The sequence below is a fragment of the Prinia subflava genome, chromosome Z (assembly GCF_021018805.1).
Source record: "Prinia subflava isolate CZ2003 ecotype Zambia chromosome Z, Cam_Psub_1.2, whole genome shotgun sequence".
Lineage (NCBI taxonomy): Eukaryota > Metazoa > Chordata > Aves > Passeriformes > Cisticolidae > Prinia > Prinia subflava.
In genome coordinates, this window is record NC_086283.1 from 96,078,128 (window position 1) to 96,095,996 (window position 17,869).

At 38.0% G+C, this 17,869-nt stretch overlaps 1 protein-coding gene across 2 annotated transcripts in view; it reads right to left on the minus strand.

Moving 5' to 3' along the window:
- Nucleotides 1-17,869, minus strand: part of TENT2 (terminal nucleotidyltransferase 2) — a 44,512-nt gene that overhangs the window by 2,569 nt on the left and 24,074 nt on the right. For both annotated transcript variants that reach the window (XM_063422340.1, XM_063422339.1), the window contains exons 12-13: nucleotides 12,022-12,158; nucleotides 4,552-4,643 (exon numbers count right to left, since the gene is read on the minus strand). In XM_063422340.1, coding sequence (XP_063278410.1) covers nucleotides 4,552-4,643; nucleotides 12,022-12,158 — 229 coding nt within the window. The remainder of the gene's footprint in view (nucleotides 1-4,551; nucleotides 4,644-12,021; nucleotides 12,159-17,869) is intronic.

Here is a 17,869-nt window from a genome sequence, read left to right on the forward strand (position 1 = left end):
GCCATGGCACTGCCAGCCCAGAGAGCCAAACGTGTCCTGGGCTGCAGCCACAGCCCCGTGGGCAGCAGGGCAGGGAGGGGATTCTGCCCCTCTGCTCTGCTCTGCTCAGAGCCCACCTGCAGGGCTGCACCAGCTCTGGGGTCCAGCACAGAAGGACAGGGACCTGCTGCAGTGAGTCCAGAGGAGGACACAGAGACGGGCAGGGGGATGGAGCACCTCTCCTACAAAGACAGACAGAGAACTGGGGTTGTTCAAAACGGAGAGAAGGCTCTGGGACAGATCTCATAGCACCTTCCAGTATGTAAAAGGGGCCTACAAGAGCGCTGGACAGCAATAGGACCAGGTGAAATGGCTTTAAACCAAAAAGGGCAAGCTTAAGATTAGGTATTAGGAAGAAATTATTTTCTTTGAAGGCAGTGAGGCACTGGAAGAGGTTGTTCTGAGAAGTTGTGGATGCTCCATCCCTGGAAGTGCCCAAGGCCTGGTTGGATGGGGCTCTGAGAAAACTGATCTAGTGAAAGATGTACCTGTCCATGGCAGGGGAGTTGGAAAGAGAAGATACTTAAAGTCCCTTCCAACCTAAACCATTCTATGATTCAATGAATGCTCTAATGATATGTAATTCATAATAAATTCAAGTTATTATTATCTAATGAAGCATGTTGTGATTGTGCTGAATTTATGTAGTAGTAATTATCTGCTACAGCTCAAAAGTCTGTGCTAACTTATCAGACTATGATTTTGCACATTAAAGTATTTTGAAACTTATTACACATGAGACCTGGAACTATTCATTTTAGATTCATCTCATTCAAGTTTCTCAATGAAATACTGAGAATATAGCAAAATGTTTACTATAACTTTTTATATAAGACATACCAATTGCTGTAAAATACATTTTATCACTTCATATTCATTCTGCAATATTTGTTCATGAGTTAATCATTTGGGAGCTCTACTTTCTAACTGATTATAAATTAATGTGATGTTTCCCCTCTTTTTTATCCTAATTTAATTAATAGTTCAGAGCTTTTTAAATTGCAAGATTAAAAGAGTACTTCTTGCTACTGATAATGTTGCCAACATTAAAGCAATTGATACTAAAAAAATATGAGGCAGGGACTATGCACTACAGTGTACTACAAAACAGATTTTATAGTCTTTTCTTCCTTAGTAGAGAAAGCCTTAGGTAACATTGTATATTTCACACTGGTAGAATGTATGCAAGTCCTCAAGGACCACAGAAGTACTTGTTAGGTAGATTTTTTTTTCATCTAGTTGGTTATGAATTACTTTTATTCAGATAGTGATGTATAGTAAAATAAAGCACAGACACCAGAAAGGCTTGTGCCTTTATGGAGACTGGAATTTCAAGTTTGGTACATGCTCCATGGCTTTAGGTTTTTATTTTTGCTACCTATTTAACTATTTAAATTCACTAAGAGTTTTTTTTTATGTGACCAATGTTGTATTTAGCAGTTTTCTAAAACGATTCCCTTCAAACTAGAAAAAGTTTTAGTTTAGAACTGGCAACCAAATAAAACATACAGAGTCCTCTAATGTCAATCCCATTATTTGAGAGAGTGATCTAGTATAATTAAGAACTCCATGTCCCTTACTATGTGAACAACTACAGCTTTTCATTTGTGTATGATCAATGTGATGGTAACTGCTTTTTTAATGCTAGGACCTTTATGTTGAATCAGGTTATATGTATATTTAAAGCAACAAGGGCTGAACCGTACCATCTTCTGAAACCATCAGAGGAAAAAAAGCACTCCAGTCACAAAAGCTATCTGACATCTCCCCTTTAATCTTCTGGCATATTTACTGATTGTTAAAAGAAAAACTGGTTCTCTGCAGCACAGCAAGAATAATTTTACAATCAGCCACTCTTGGTGTAGTACACCACTACATCTTCTAACCATCAAGACAGTAAGAGTTTATTATGTTACTTTGTTCACACAGAGAGATGAGAATATTAAAAGAAAAGGCAACACAGCTTCAACACTGATGCTTGAGGGAAAGGCTAAAGGAAATAATTTTTCCAAATAAAAATACAAGACATCACACAACTTCAGAACTGCTGCTGACCAAGCCCTGAAAAATTGTTAACATGCAGATCTGAAAGACTTGAAACTACACATTTGAATCAAGTGCAGCTTAGATGGCTTCTGATTTGATTTCCCTAAATGACTATCAATGTAAATATCTTATTAAATTGTCACATTCCTATCTTTACCTTTTCCAACAGGAGAGTATTTGATACTACTTGATACAGACAGGATTTAAACTGAAACTAGAATAGTCACGAGCCATTTAAAGCTTATGACAAGGATTGTTCAAAATATTATCTAAAAGCACGGTTCTCTGTATCTCTGCATCCCCATCATAGTAAAAGGTTATCATATTTCAGAATGTCTGGAAAGAGCATCTACTATATTTGTTTCTCTAACAGCAGAAATATCTGCAAGAATCAGCCTTAAGGCCCATAACATTTAAAACAGAACACAGATTTTCTTGAGCTATATGCAAAATTGTGGAAACTTGCAGGCACAGACTTGTGTATTCTATCATCAAATATATTTTAGATATTTACAAATGCATGCAAGAGTACCAATTATTGAAATTTTGTTCTGTAAACAAAGACATAGACATAGAAAAGACAAAGACATAGAAAACAGAATACATTGGCATGTTTATCTAACTTTTCAAATCTTCTTCTCAAGTACACAGAAATTTATCTACATACTTTGTTAACCTAGTTCAGCTTAATAGCTATTATAAACATGAAGTCTACTTTGACTAAAAGGAGGAGATTTTTTTCCCCTCCCAAATTAGAAGTAAACATTTGGTATGTGAGGCTAAACCCACTAAATCTTGAACCAAGAAAGAAATCAGATATGTCATCTATAGACAATTTTGCCTTGTTCACACAAAAAACACATCAAGGAAAAGTTGTATGTAATGAAGACCATTAAATGCAAAATCTAGACTGTATTTTGTATGTTGATGTTTATTCTATTTTACTGACTGGCAGAAAGATAACCTAATTATTCAACCATTTGTAATCTCATAAAATACCTGAGAGCTTGAAGCACACAGCCCCCTGCAACACAGTGGCTCAGCACCACGTGACAGCAGCAAACATAGCTGCCCAGCATTCCCACCTCCCACATCCAGACCAGAGCCTCGGCAATGCCTCACTACGCTATTCTGAATCATTTCAGCTGTGCAGATACTCTAATTCTCACATTTCTCAACTCTAAGACTACAGAGTACAGTGGAAACATATTTCAGTGTGTTCTTCTTCTCCTATAACTGTTGATTTTCCCCCAAAGGGTCGAATAAAGAACAGGAATCCCATCATGTGGCTTTACATTGACATTCATATGACTATGGCCAAGTTGGTGAGCTCTGGACCACAGAATAACTAAGTTCACCAGCAGGTGAAGTTGACTGAAAGTGATTCTCTGTACAGAACAGCACAAATGCAGGAAAGTGCATTCATATCCCAACCCTAAACCTCATCAGTCTTGAAGAATGTCTGTTCAGCCACAGGACTTCAGCCTTACTCTCTTCCTCCCTTAGTAAAGTCTTCTGAATGTCTAACAACTTTTCCCATACCATTTGTGCAAGTTATATTCCTATTTCATCCTGAGACTTCAAACCTTGATACCCTTATCCTCACAGCCTCCATTAATTTGCAGCCAGGGCCCAGGCCACCTCTCCCTCTGTGACAACTGTTTCCAGTTGCACAGCAACTCGCAGTCCCTTCCTTACTTCTCTTCTCAGTCTCCTAATATCTCAATCTTTCTCTTGGGCTATCATCTTATCCTTCCTTAGTGCAGGCTTCATCTTCTATGTATGCTTACCTGCTCATCTTCTCCTTGTACATTCCCCACTGCAGCTGAAAGGTGTGCCTAGCACATGAATCAGGTTGCCTGTATAGTGCTCCTACTCACTTCTGCACTGAGACAGCTGAGACTTGCAACTCCAACAGGTAGCCTGGATTTACCCTCCAGTTCTGGAAGGCATCATGTAGTCTCTGCACAAAGTCTACATTCACCAGCCAGCCAAAAATAGTACCCACAAGGGGATCAACATACACATAACCTGGTCACTGCAAAGCCAGAGCACTTCTAGAACAAATAATATTCTTCAAGAATAATCTCAGTGTGTGCGTGTTCTGTTTTTTCAGAAGTTCAAACTTGGCAAAACTGACAAGTACTTTTGTTGTGCAGAAAAACACACAGTACTGGCATAAAGGCCATTCCTTATCAAAGTCCTAAGCCCTGTTACAAAAGTAACATGGCAATGAGTGCTCTTGAAGAAAAGGTCAGGAGTACTATTTTTAAACACTTTAGAACTTAAAGCTTCCTTCTCAAATGTTTTTGATGGGACTGTTTACAAACTATTTACATTGGTTAAACTTCCTTCTCTACATAACGCAATATATTTCTCAAAACACAACCAAGGTAAAGTCTAATTGATAGATATATGTATTTAATGCCTTAAGAGTTAAAATTATAATGCAGCTTCACATTTTACCTTCTACACAAATAAATTTGTTTCTCCATTCAATACCATCAGGTCTTGCAACAGCCTTGGCCTCACGAACTGAAATCATTTGATGGCTCCAACTAAAGAAAAGAAAAACAATTTGCAAAAAATGTTAACTCTTAGTTCTAAATTCAAAGTATCAGTTTACATTAAAAAAATTATCAGATTGCAATGTCATAAGCCTGTATAACACAGTATTTTATAATAATGAGTAATTTAGCTTATCATCATGGGTAGGAAACAAGACAATTTTTCTACCCATAGAAGTTCAAGTACAAAAAGCATCTCCAAAACAGAGCATTACAAGTATCCATGAGTAACATATATTCACAATGGAATTTTTTGACGAAGAATGTCAAACTAAAATTGTGTTGTCATCTACATTTATTTCTAAGTTCAAAATAAATTACAGAATCAAATCTTTCAGAATTTTCTGTAGGAAGAAAAGGAATGTAAAGAATAAGTGCAGACAAGTCACATACTGTATTCCATAAACAATACTCAGTAGTATAAGAACAGGTAGAAATAACTTGATCAAAGGCCTTCCTTGTGCAAGGAACCTATTACTAGAAAGTTTCAACACTTTATATATGCTGAATTTAAGATCTGCAAGTACAACAACTCTCTACCATTTTCTACAGGCAGCTTTACAACAACAAAACAAGGCAATTACCAGATTTAAAAGGAACAGCACACAGATTATAGGGCAGTCTTTATGATGTGCCACCATCTTTATGATGCTTGGCACAACAATATGCCAAACATAATGGAAGCCAAAAAAAGCCACATCCAGTTTTATGTTCTTATCTCCCAGCCACCATTCAGCTGCTGTTAACAAAAGAGCAGCTCATCCTGCATGCCATCATGTGCCACATCCAAGACAGTCAGGGGACTGGTCCCAGCCAGCAGGGGTTTCTCAAAGGCACACCCTGACTGACCAACCTGATCTCCTTCTGTGCCAATGTGGATATGGGAATGGCTGTGTATGTGTGGATGTAGTCTGCACGGACTTTAGTAATGCCTTTGACACCATCTCCCACAGCATTATCCTGGAGAAACTAGCAGCTGATGGCTTGGGCACATGGACTGTTCACTGGATAAAAAACTGCCTGGATGGCTGGGGCCAGAGAGTGGTGGTGAGGGGTGTTGGATCCAGCTGGTGCTCAGTCCTCAGAGCTGTCCCCAGGGCTCAGTATGGGGCCAGCCCTGTTTAATGTCTTTATCAGTGACCTGAATGAGGGGATCAGGTGCACCCTCAGTTCAGAGATGACACCAGGCTGGGTGGCAGTGCTGACCTGCTGGAGGGCAGGAAGGCTCTGCAGAGGGATCTGGGCAGGCTGTCATAACTCCATTAAGTGAACAATGACAAGACAGCTAAAAACATGTGACTCTAATTCTACAAATTACCAATGTATTTGGTTTAACTCATAATTAAGCCTCCTATGGAACTCAGTTGCTTGAATAACTGCACTTCCACAGAACATGTACATTTAATAATATGAATAGGGCTTATTTTTAAAAAATGCAGGACACAGCACATGACAAGATATAGGATAATTCAGTGTGTATATTTAGCTTTCTCTTGATATATTCCTTAGAAAATTAGTAATCTTTTCTAGCATTCAATGTAAACTAAAGCCTCCATTCTAACCCATCATCCTTCCTCTCCTTAATTCCCACAGTAATTACTTTTGTGATAAACAGAGTTATTGTGAAGCATCAAATACTTTCCTATCATGTCTTAATAATCAACAATCAACACAGGCTTAATTCAGATGAATTGGTCAAAAAACCCCAAACACACAAACACACAGAAAGACAAAACCCCTGTGCTCAGAGCTTCAAACAAGCTCAGACTGCAGCTCAAGAACATTGGTTGTGAGCAGAAGCTTACAGTTTGCTTTTTTTAAAAGCTTTAAAAAACAGAGATCCAGGTCAGTGAGGGGAAAAAAGAAAAGGGAAGGAGGGAAGGAGGGAAGGAGGGAAGGAGGGAAGGAGGGAAGGAGGGAAGGAGGGAAGGAGGGAAGGAGGGAAGGAGGGAAGGAGGGAAGGAGGGAAGGAGGGAAGGAGGGAAGGAGGGAAGGAGGGAAGGAGGGAAGGAGGGAAGGAGGGAAGGAGGGAAGGAGGGAAGGAGGGAAGGAGGGAAGGAGGGAAGGAGGGAAGGAGGGAAGGAGGGAAGGAGGGAAGGAGGGAAGGAGGGAAGGAGGGAAGGAGGGAAGGAGGGAAGGAGGGAAGGAGGGAAGGAGGGAAGGAGGGAAGGAGGGAAGGAGGGAAGGAGGGAAGGAGGGAAGGAGGGAAGGAGGGAAGGAGGGAAGGAGGGAAGGAGGGAAGGAGGGAAGGAGGGAAGGAGGGAAGGAGGGAAGGAGGGAAGGAGGGAAGGAGGGAAGGAGGGAAGGAGGGAAGGAGGGAAGGAGGGAAGGAGGGAAGGAGGGAAGGAGGGAAGGAGGGAAGGAGGGAAGGAGGGAAGGAGGGAAGGAGGGAAGGAGGGAAGGAGGGAAGGAGGGAAGGAGGGAAGGAGGGAAGGAGGGAAGGAGGGAAGGAGGGAAGGAGGGAAGGAGGGAAGGAGGGAAGGAGGGAAGGAGGGAAGGCAGTCATGCAAAGAAGTATTTGTATTTGGTTTAACCAGACAGTACTGTTTCATTTGAAACAGTAATTCTTCTCTTGAATTCCTTTTTTCCTAGGCTATACTTGATCCCTCAGCAAAAAATAAATGCATTTATAATACACTGGTTAAAAACATGGCTTTTTTGCTGTTTAAAAAGCCTTTTATTTAAATTTGAAACTTAAATTAGAAAACAACTCTTTTATCTGACAGTCTTACAGTATTGTCTTGGTACCAAGATCATACTGAATTAGAAATTAATTATGAATAGCAAATTATTTGTGTGTCAACTTTAGCCGCTTAGGCTTGCATATAATAACTTCATTGTTGCCAACATAAAGCAGATATGTGCCCTGCACACATTTTCAGTCCATAAGTTCACAATGCCATTTAAACAGCTATTTCAACTATCAGTTATTTCTGCTGTCACTGACTGCACTAGGTATATGATCTTCGTGGCAAAGGCAAGTATTTGAAAGAAGGAGACCAGGCATTTTCAGGTGTGTGTATGTCTACAGTACACACAGAATAAAAAGTTTATCTTTTCCAAAGCATTCTTATAAATCAAAGCCACTTGTATAAACACAGTAAGATGGGTGCAAGTTGCAAACATATTTAATTCAACATAGTATTAAAAACTATCAGCTTTATTGCTTGACCAATTCTATTTTGAAAAGAGCTGCAAGCAGCTTCTCATTGAAATTTTTGATTTTGTTATTAGAATGTGAGCAAGCTTTTACCATGTCCACCACATACAAATCAGTGAACAATCTTAAACAACTGCTGCTTAACCTGCAATGGTAAATTTAAGGGAAGTAATCACAAAGCAATAAATTCAGGAGAGCACCACCTTGCTTCAAGGTCTCACTTTTTAAGGAGACAGCCAAGTGAAAACCTGCTGCCTTCACTCACAGTTGCAGGACTGAAATCAGACACCTCCTTCAGAGGGGCTGGTAAACATGTTTCCAAACACTTGCACTGGAGAACATATCCCATTTTTTCTTGATCACGTTCACTACTTATCAGTGGACAATTTTAAATAATTAAAGTTAAAATGAAGTCATAACCATAGCCAACTGTACCATAAGAAGCATTACACAGACTTGAACTCACATGGCAAGATAATTATACAACCATAAAGACAAAACAAGCTTTGCCATATATGGTGTGCTATTCCAAAGCACGCTGCAATTTCCAAATCACATTTCTTTGGGGGTGGGGATGAAGGTGTATAAAAATTACTTCTTATGGACACACTGAAAACTGTAGAATAGGACTGTGGAAAAGGTATTGTATGAATACACGGCAATAAACAATTTTCTGAAACATCTTATGGTCTAAATAAACAAAAGACTTCAAAAACGTAAGAGAAAAACATAGTACAAGGTCTTATGCATGACTGCACCAGATGCAAAGCTCCTATTTCTTCCTTTGCTATATTCTTAAAGCTCATCCTGTCCTACATCAAGTAAAATAAATCACAGTTTTTAACTGAAACACCTCATGGCCTTTGCTAGAACGAGGGAGAAGTTTAAAATATCTCCACCTTCTCTTATCTTTCTGACCATTATGTGCAAAACAGATCAGTAGTTAAACATTCTAGGCAGGTGGCTTCAATGATTTATTCTGTTCAAAATTATGATCTTTGCACATGATCTGCTCATTCTTGATTGCATGCTGTGCATTCAGCAAAACAGTTCCTGTGTATCAAATCTGATAGTGCATCCTACTCCACAGATAGGAGCCTACAAAATTACTTTTACAAAAATTGAAGTCACACTCTCTGTAGCAATCTTTTCATCAAACGAGTGACAGTCCAATAAGGACAGTTCATTGGCTCAGTACAGATCATATAAATATAGCCTTATTTAACAGTGTCTGAAATAGAATTGCAAAATTTTGGTGCATAAAGACACTACTAAATGTTTCACACGGAAAATAAACAGTGAAAAAACTACTTATTACAGCAAAGAAAATACTCAACACAATCTAACACTAGTTCTTCCATGAAAAGCAGAACTAAGAGAGCCCTGTGTTGTTTGTATTTGCAAGTTGAACATGAGTCATCAGTGCCCTGGCAGTCAGGAGGGCCACCCCTGTCCCAGGGGCATCAGGGACAGCATCAGCAGGGCAAGGGAGGGGATTGTCCTGCTCTGCTCTGCACTGGGGCAGCCTCACCTCCAGTGCTGGGGCAGTTCTGGGTGCCACAGCATAAGAAAGACATTCTGCTATTTGAGAGCATCCAAAGGAGGGCAAAGAAGACAGTGAAGGGCCTTATAGGGAAGCTGTGTGAAAAGTGGCTGTGGTCACTTCGTCTGTTCAGACTGGAGAAAACGAGACAGGGGAGACCTCACTGCAGTCTGCAACTTCCTCATGAGGGGAAGAGGAAAGGCAGACACTGATCTCTTCACTCTCATCACAGGACTTAAGGTAACAGCATAAAGCTGAGTCAGGGGAGGTTTGGTTAGATATTTTTAGTTTATTTGGATATTTAGATATTTTAGGAAAATATTTTCCATCCAGAGGGTGGTTGGGCACTGGAACAGGTTCCCTAGTGAAGTGGTCACAGCAGCTGACAGAGTTCTAGAAATGTTTGGACATTGTGCTGTCAGGCACATGGTGTGAATCTTAGGGATGATCCCGTGCAGCTGGACTTCAATTATCCTGATAGGTCCCTTCCTACCGAGCATATTCTATGACTGTGATTCTATGTATTTAATTCTCACTGTCATTCTCATTTGTACTGTTGTTTCCATCAGCAACTTCAAAGCAAAGATAACAGATCCTGTGGCTAGGATAAGACTACTTTTACTTTCACTGGCTGGCTATCACATACAAAAAACCTTTTAAGCACCATGTTCGTGTTCCTCCCTATGCACTAATTTGTCTTCTCCAGTCAATAAGGCTACATGGAATTTTACTATCAATCCTATTCCTTTCACACAGGATTTATAGTTGTCAGGGATACACAGATAAACAGTACACTTGAATTTTATTTCCATAGCGTAAAGAGTTAAAAATAATAGGCTGCTGCATTAAGTGCATCACTGCCTCAAATGACTTCTCAGCTATGCAGTAGCATTTTCAACACAGGAATTCTAATGGCTATTTTTACTGGTATTTTTTCTTTTTTTTTAACAGACTGCAACAAGTGAAATGTTTAAATACTTAACAGATACTGAACACTAGAAGAATACACCAGGTATTCTTTTTATTCAGTTGTTCTCTGAAACATTTTCTTCCCTTGACATCAGCAACTATCCTATTTCACTATCTACTCTTTCAAGCTTCGTTTTACCCAGAAGCCCCTCTGTGTGTCTATGAATAAATTTAGGTAGTATTTTTTCCTGATTTATAACCATTACAAAAATATTATTTAGGGATTGCCATCAACTCAAACACTGATGTTGCAGAATTTTTGGTTTGCATATATCTTAGCATATCCTGTCTAACAGACAAAAATGAGGTTGTTCTGGACCAGCCACCAACTTAGGCAGAAATCTGACAATTGACTATATTCACAAGCACCCAAACCCAGGAAAGTCAAACAAGGTATTTTTCCTGACAAGATCGTTTCTGCTACTTCGCTCAGGCAAACCGTAAAATTCCTTAGTGGAAAAGGTATTTACTTTAATATATGAGAAGATTAACAGCTTGTACAGTCAAGTAGTAAAAAAAATCATGTCATGTCCCACATAAATTAAGAACCTAAGGTTATCCTCTAGCAGAATCCTCTCATTTGCCTCTTTAGCAAACATCACCTTGTCAGCTGAAAAGACAGGTACTCAGGAGAAACATTTAAACCAAAAAACTATTCTCTAATCTGCAGAGATCATTGAAAGAAAATCTCTTACATAAAAATCTCTCAGTCAGGCTTAGGCAGGCACAAAATGCTGTTGGTTCATGCATTACTACAGGCCATAGGGATTTAGCTTACATATTTCACATGTGATGCACACCCCAGAAATACTTCAATGATTTTATGGTCTTTCACGTCCTATATTAAAGTAAATTATGAACACTTCCAAAATTATGAGCCTACACATCCTATTGTATGTTTTATTCTTCAAGAAATGCAGATGATGCACATACACAAGACAGCAATGTTCATGAAACAACTGCCGCAAAAGTTATTTAGAAGATCTTTAAGCTGATTAAGATACAACCATTTGATATTTGATATGAACAAGCATTTTTTCTAAGAAATTCAGAAATACATGAGTAACAATTTGACAAAACAGCTGTAACTTAATGCTTTCTCAGATAACCTCACAACTTTAGCTTCTCTTATGTAAGGAAGTCCAGATGCCAAAATTAAACTCAGATTGTAGCAAACCAATAATATGAGTGAAACAACTATACACGGGAGAATTCTTCACTAGGTGAGGCCTATACAAATGTATATTCTGGTCAAAGTAAGGAGCCACGTGGCCAGTTACCTCCATTGACAAAATGTCACACCTCAGTGTGACAAAAGACAAGCACAGCCCTTAAGGCCCAAAGAATTCATATCATGGTTGATACCTTAAATGACAGCTAAGAACAGATCTTTCTCACATAAATAGGCAGTTATAGAATAGTGTAACTGTATAACAAAACCCAGCAATTTTTAAAGGACAAAGCTCTCTAACTTTTGGCAGCAATTTTACAGGAAAGAATGCCTAGCTAAGCAGAGATATCAGACAGTTTACTGGCATTCTTGTTATCATTTAGCCTTTCCACTCATTTTCTCTCTCTGTTACCACTCCTGTATTGCTGCTTTTCTTTCCTTCAAGGGTTGTAAACTGTTGCTATATTGAATAGAAGGAATCAAAGTTATACATCTTCTAAACCACTAAAATAAGCTTATTACTTACTCAAATTCTGTGGCATAATATTTGAAGAAGCCTATTAGCAAATCTCCAAGGCTTGATCCATTTTTTGAGACGTAAGGAGGAATGGTACATGGAGCTTGATGAACAAGATGCAACTGCATGGTAGGATCAAAACATTCCTGTCAAAATAAAATCAGAGTGTATACGTATATATACACACAGAGAAAGCCTTAACCCAGATGCATATATTTGCCACAATAAGAAAGCTGCCTATTGTTTGCTTATTGTAAGTTCAAGGACAACTTGCAAGCCAAGGATTATTTCTCTTCTACCCCACTGAATACTAGTAACTCCCACTGAACTCAGATAGAATCTTCTTGCACAGGAGCATACAAGACCATCTCGACTTCTGTTTCCTAAAGAATTTTAACATGGGAGAATCTTTGAACTAGACTTGCATCTAAAACAAGAGCAAAAGCTGAGTAAGGTAGCCTGCACTGAGCTGACTGCAGTTCAGCTGAGAAATATGTAGGTGAAGTTAATGCACCTATAGTCAATTTCCCATAGCTGAACTGAAGTACAGAAATAATCCACAGGGAACACCTAACACTGCTCCCAAGCACAGTTAAAAACTGCATATTAAACCCACTGGCTATAAAATGAACGCGTATCCACAAACAAAATGAGCATAAAGACTGCAGGTATCACTTTCTCTAGCCAAGAATGAAAAAAGAAAACCAAAAAGCCACCAGCTGTGAAGTTATACAAAACACCTGAATACACAGAATGCTACACTTCAGCTAAGTATGCTTTTCTATAGGGGAAGACAGTGGGCATGATGGGGTAAGAAAAAATCAGGTTTGCTATGAAAAGAAGGCACTACTACAGCTTAGAAAGGAATATATACAAGATTAAAACCACATGGGTTTAGAACTGCCTTACTGTTTCAATGTCCATTGCATCCTTTAGGTTCTTCTGATGGACTGGAGTACACAGAAGTAAACACATCTCCTCTCGCTACAGCAACAGCTTTTATAACTTGCTAATAGTTGGTTTTAACGAAGTTTTACAGAATGTTGTGTATTTTACTGGAAATCAACTCAAGATAAACAGGAGCAAACACTACATTCACATAAAGAAACACATTTATGTAAATTTAGGAACCTACTCACTCATTACTGTATCTCCTGTATCCTCCCTATCTATTAATTTTTTATTTTTAAGAGTAGTATCAGGTGTGATTCAAATTTTATAGTACTAGAACAGCACTAGAAGCCCTACATGGTGCAGTATTATTTCCATGTCCACAGCTGGCACTGCTTCCTCTGAGAAAAGTATTGTTAAGTGATAAAACCAGTAGGACTGGAAAGTAGGACTCCCATCCTCTTTCTGCTAGCTCCAGCAAAACTTCCTGGAGCCTTGTGCAACATCTTTTGGAGAAAAAAAACCCCATTCTTCTAGAGATAAGAAGATTCAATGGTTGATCTCATATGATATAATGCTATATATAAAACATTATTTTAGTTAAAAGAGCTCAGCATTTAACAGCTTATAGTTCATCAGAAGACACCAAAACAACAGAAACACAGACATAAAAAGCAGATATGCAATATACAAAGATCTAGAAAGAGAACAAAGCTATACAGTAAATACAGTTTTAACCCTAAAGTTAATTAGAAAGGTACTACAGGGAAAGTTACTCCTTGCCCATATCCACAGAAAGCTAAGGAATAGTCAGAACAAATGAATTTAGAATTAGCAGTATACCAGCTGATGAAGAAACATACAAGGGAGGAGGGGAAAGGAAGAAGAAAATGGGCCACTGACCTACAAAAATACAAAACAGAAGTGCAATGAAATTACAATAGATGTCTGCTAAGACTAGTAAGAGTTTGGAGGCAGTAGAAAAGGAGAACAAGATTAATTTTTTTACACTTTGAATACTTAAATGCCTGACAACTTCTTAACTGCAAGAAAATTCTGCCATCACATTGAAGTCGATATCCTCAGTAGCTAAAAAGTTAGACTTTAATTTTTCAATAAAAACAAGCTATTTTTTTATAGGCAGGCAGTAAGATATCAGACAAATCAAAGTTTTTCTTACTCAGAAAGGCTTTTCCTTTCAAGAAAATACATGTATATTATTCTAGTCACATGCTCTAGTAAAAACACAGGTTACAGCCTATAGTATCTAATGATTAAAACCCCCAACCACCTAGTTTAACAGACACGTGTAAGCAATTCTCATTTCCACTTGGTTTAGTGGTTATGCCACTAAGAAAATTTCTCTTAAAAAGACAACTGAGTATTGCAAAATAGAAGGCATAACTGATATTACTTTTCTGGAAGAAAATAAGACTTATTAACGGTAATCAAAGCAACATATTAATCACATGTTTGTGATATTGTAAGTAGATTTATTTGTTAAGTACTGCTAGTTGCTGATCGCCCCACAGAGAAGGCAAAACCTAGTGTTTCATCTTTCTGAAATACAGAAAATTTGTTAAGTAAGAAGTTGCCATTACCATATTAGAAGTTTTACATGTAAAACCAAATTAATTGCCACTTAAAATTGGCAAGATTTAGTGAAGACTACTGTCAAGATATACCAATATTCAATAATTCAATTACCAACAATGTAATTTGAGGTCATTTCTTAACAAAGCAATCACTCAGTGTCCAGTGAACATGAGGTCAGACCAGTTACAGGATACCTAGATACTTTTTTCTACTTTGCCACAGACAACGCATGATAATCCCCTAGCTTCATCTCCATTCACCTGTTGGAAACAAGGATAACAGTATTTTCCTTCCTGCTAGAGGGACTCAGGGAATAACTAGACAAACAAAACAAGGTACAGCTTACAGATTCTGCACATAGGTGAGGCTGCCAAAAAAAATGGAATTAAAAAGCCCCCTTCAATGTACATTTTCTTTTCTTAATCTGCTCTAGAAGGCAAAAGATTCAGTTTCTGCTAAAACTAGTCCCTATTTTGCTTACTGTGTCCTGGCCTCAAGCTGTCTTAAGAGACAGAAATTAGATTCAGGATCTGATTGAGCAACATACATATATGAATTCTCCATTATTTTAAGAGATCCCAAAAAAGGGACCTGAAAGTCTTTTTCCTTTTTTGCTGGATCTCTAATATTAACCTTGATTGCCTGACTTCTCAAGAAACAACAATACTCAGCAACATGCTTCCTATTCAAGCTACATAATGCTTTTAAGTATGCTCATTCCACTTTACACACTGGAAAGAAACACAGGTATACATCAAAATAATATTGCGTACTTTGATGTATTGTGAGTTTAACTCTGAATGTACAAGATCCTTTATTCAAAAAAATTTAGTAATAATATCAGCATAATGTCTTTACATTTTTGTATATTCACACATATAAAATATTCTTTTCCCCAGTCCTACAAATTAATATTTAACTCATGTTTTTGTCTTTTAAAAATGCAACTCAGTGTGAAGCAAACTGTGTCTTTCCAAGGGCTGACTCCCATGTTAAGGGAGTCTTCTGCCCCACCCTTCCCAAGACATGACATGAAGCTGAGGCAGCAGAAACAAAGATGTGCTCATGCTAGAGTCCTTGAAGTTCACCATCCAAACACTCCTTGAAACCCAATTTCATCCTGACTTCAGCTAATACACCAGACTTCCTCAACAGCAGAGTCAGGCACAAGTTTCCTTCTGAATGCCAGTGACAGCAATGTTTAACAGCCGTAATGGTTTAAGCCACCACAGGTTCTCTACAGCTTATCTGTGAAGTCCTGACATGGAAGCACATACTATATAGACTTCAAAACTGATGAACACTTGGTGGGCTTAGGAGCAAGGGAAGCCCCAGAATAAAACCCCTTATTTGCTGTGGTTGATACTCCCTCTAAACTAGTGGCTGCAAAACAAATCAGTTGGTGCCAGCTGGAAACTCCCCTACAACAGAATGTAAAAGTGGGAAAATCTGGTGACTTTCCAGGACTTCTCACCCTTCACATTTGTAGTAGGGATACACTGAGACACAGAATCTGTCTTTTGTTTCCTCCTCAGTGTAGGCATATCTCTCCTATATGGTACCAACAATTTAATACAAGCAGTTTCCTCCAGATCACAGAATTATTTTCAGGCTGCAGATTTGATTCTGAAAAACTGTGATTAGGTGTATATAGGGAAGATGCAGTATATTTGGGTAGCTTTTGTATGGAGACACAGCTCTGACCAGCTAAAATCCCAAGAAAATGATATGGTTTCGTTTGATGCTGCAATCGGCCTGTGCTTTTTAATTATTACTGCAAGCCACAAGAACAAAATTGTTTTGCTGTATTTTTCATTTTAAATTCCTTTGAAATATCACTACTCAGAAATTTTAAGTTTCATAATTTTAAAACATTTAATTATATTCCTAATGGAGACAGTAGATCAAAAACATAGTTGCAATTTGGTTTTGTGGTAAGCATGTATAAAATATTCTTTTAATTTTGTTAGCAATTCTAGAATAATTGTTCATTCTCCAAATATAAGATAACTAACAAACAAAGAACAACAAAACCAAATATAATCTATATCAGAACAGGGCAAAAATGCAATTCTTAGTGATTTACCACTTTCGCCCAACACAAGATAATACTTTGCATTTAAATTAATTAGATTTTCCAGCTTAAGGTACTGTATACATTTGCTTTAATGACTGAAGGCATTAATATTTGTATAGTGTTCTGAAGGCCTCTATACAATTCAAACATGATAAATAAATATCTGCATTATAAATACAGAAGAGTTAAAAGTTGCCAGTTCTTAACACTTTTCTCTAAATAACATGCTACACAAAACTTAGAACACTACAGCACACAAGCTTTAAGGAAATGCAATTAACAAATCTAGCAATCAAAAACCTGTCAGATAAAGCTAAGTGTAAGAAATGAAAGTTTCAAAGGCTTTTCAGCACTCCCAATGAAGAAACTAGAAGGTATAGAATAGCATTAAAAAATCACAGAAAAAGATAAAGACCATAAACATATAGCACAGGTATCCCTAAGCAGATTTACAACACAGAAATAAAACTGCAGTAAATTACTGCTCAATGCTTCTTCAGCATCTCAATTATCTTAATTACCCAAAATGGCTGACACCACAGTATTTTCTTCCTGATGTTCAGCACCACTAAACATTCCCTTTTCAGCATTATGAGAAACACAGGCAAAAGACAGAATGGCTTTCTAGTACTAGCTCGGCACAATTATCAGCAACCAATTAATAACTCCCCATATGTACACAGGAACACCAAACTGTGTCAGCTATGAATAAAGAAAAATTTTAAGTGACACATGAAGACAGGTAAGGAGGAAGGAACAAAGGAATTTTTGGAAATAAATTACAGCATAGAACTATTCAGCAATAGCACTTCTGTGCACAGACAAATATTTAGGAGGGCAGTTCTCACTTCTAGATAATTTTCCTTAGATTAAATCTCACTAACAACACTCCTAATTCTGGAGGGACTAAAGCATACTGATTCATTGAGTTCTCCAGAAATGAACAGAGTATGATCTGAATACAATAGCCAAGTTCCAAAATGGTGTTTTCTTGTTGGTCTGACGTCAAATTTTGTGACGTCTCAACTTTCCATAGTAACTTTCTGCACATGGAAATACCACAACTCAACAGCTGTGGAAGGGTATGGAATTCTGAAGCACCAGAGCTGGATGAAAAAGCACTACTTAACACATTAAGAAATAGGAACCACAAAGTTACAGCTGACACAGGGATATTTCCAGGCCGGCATAAAGAGAATGAGGTCAGTGGTTTTCATTAGCACTTTCTTTTAACCATGTGTCAAATCTTCCCATACATAACAGAATTTTCGTTAAAGAAATCATCAAAAGCAC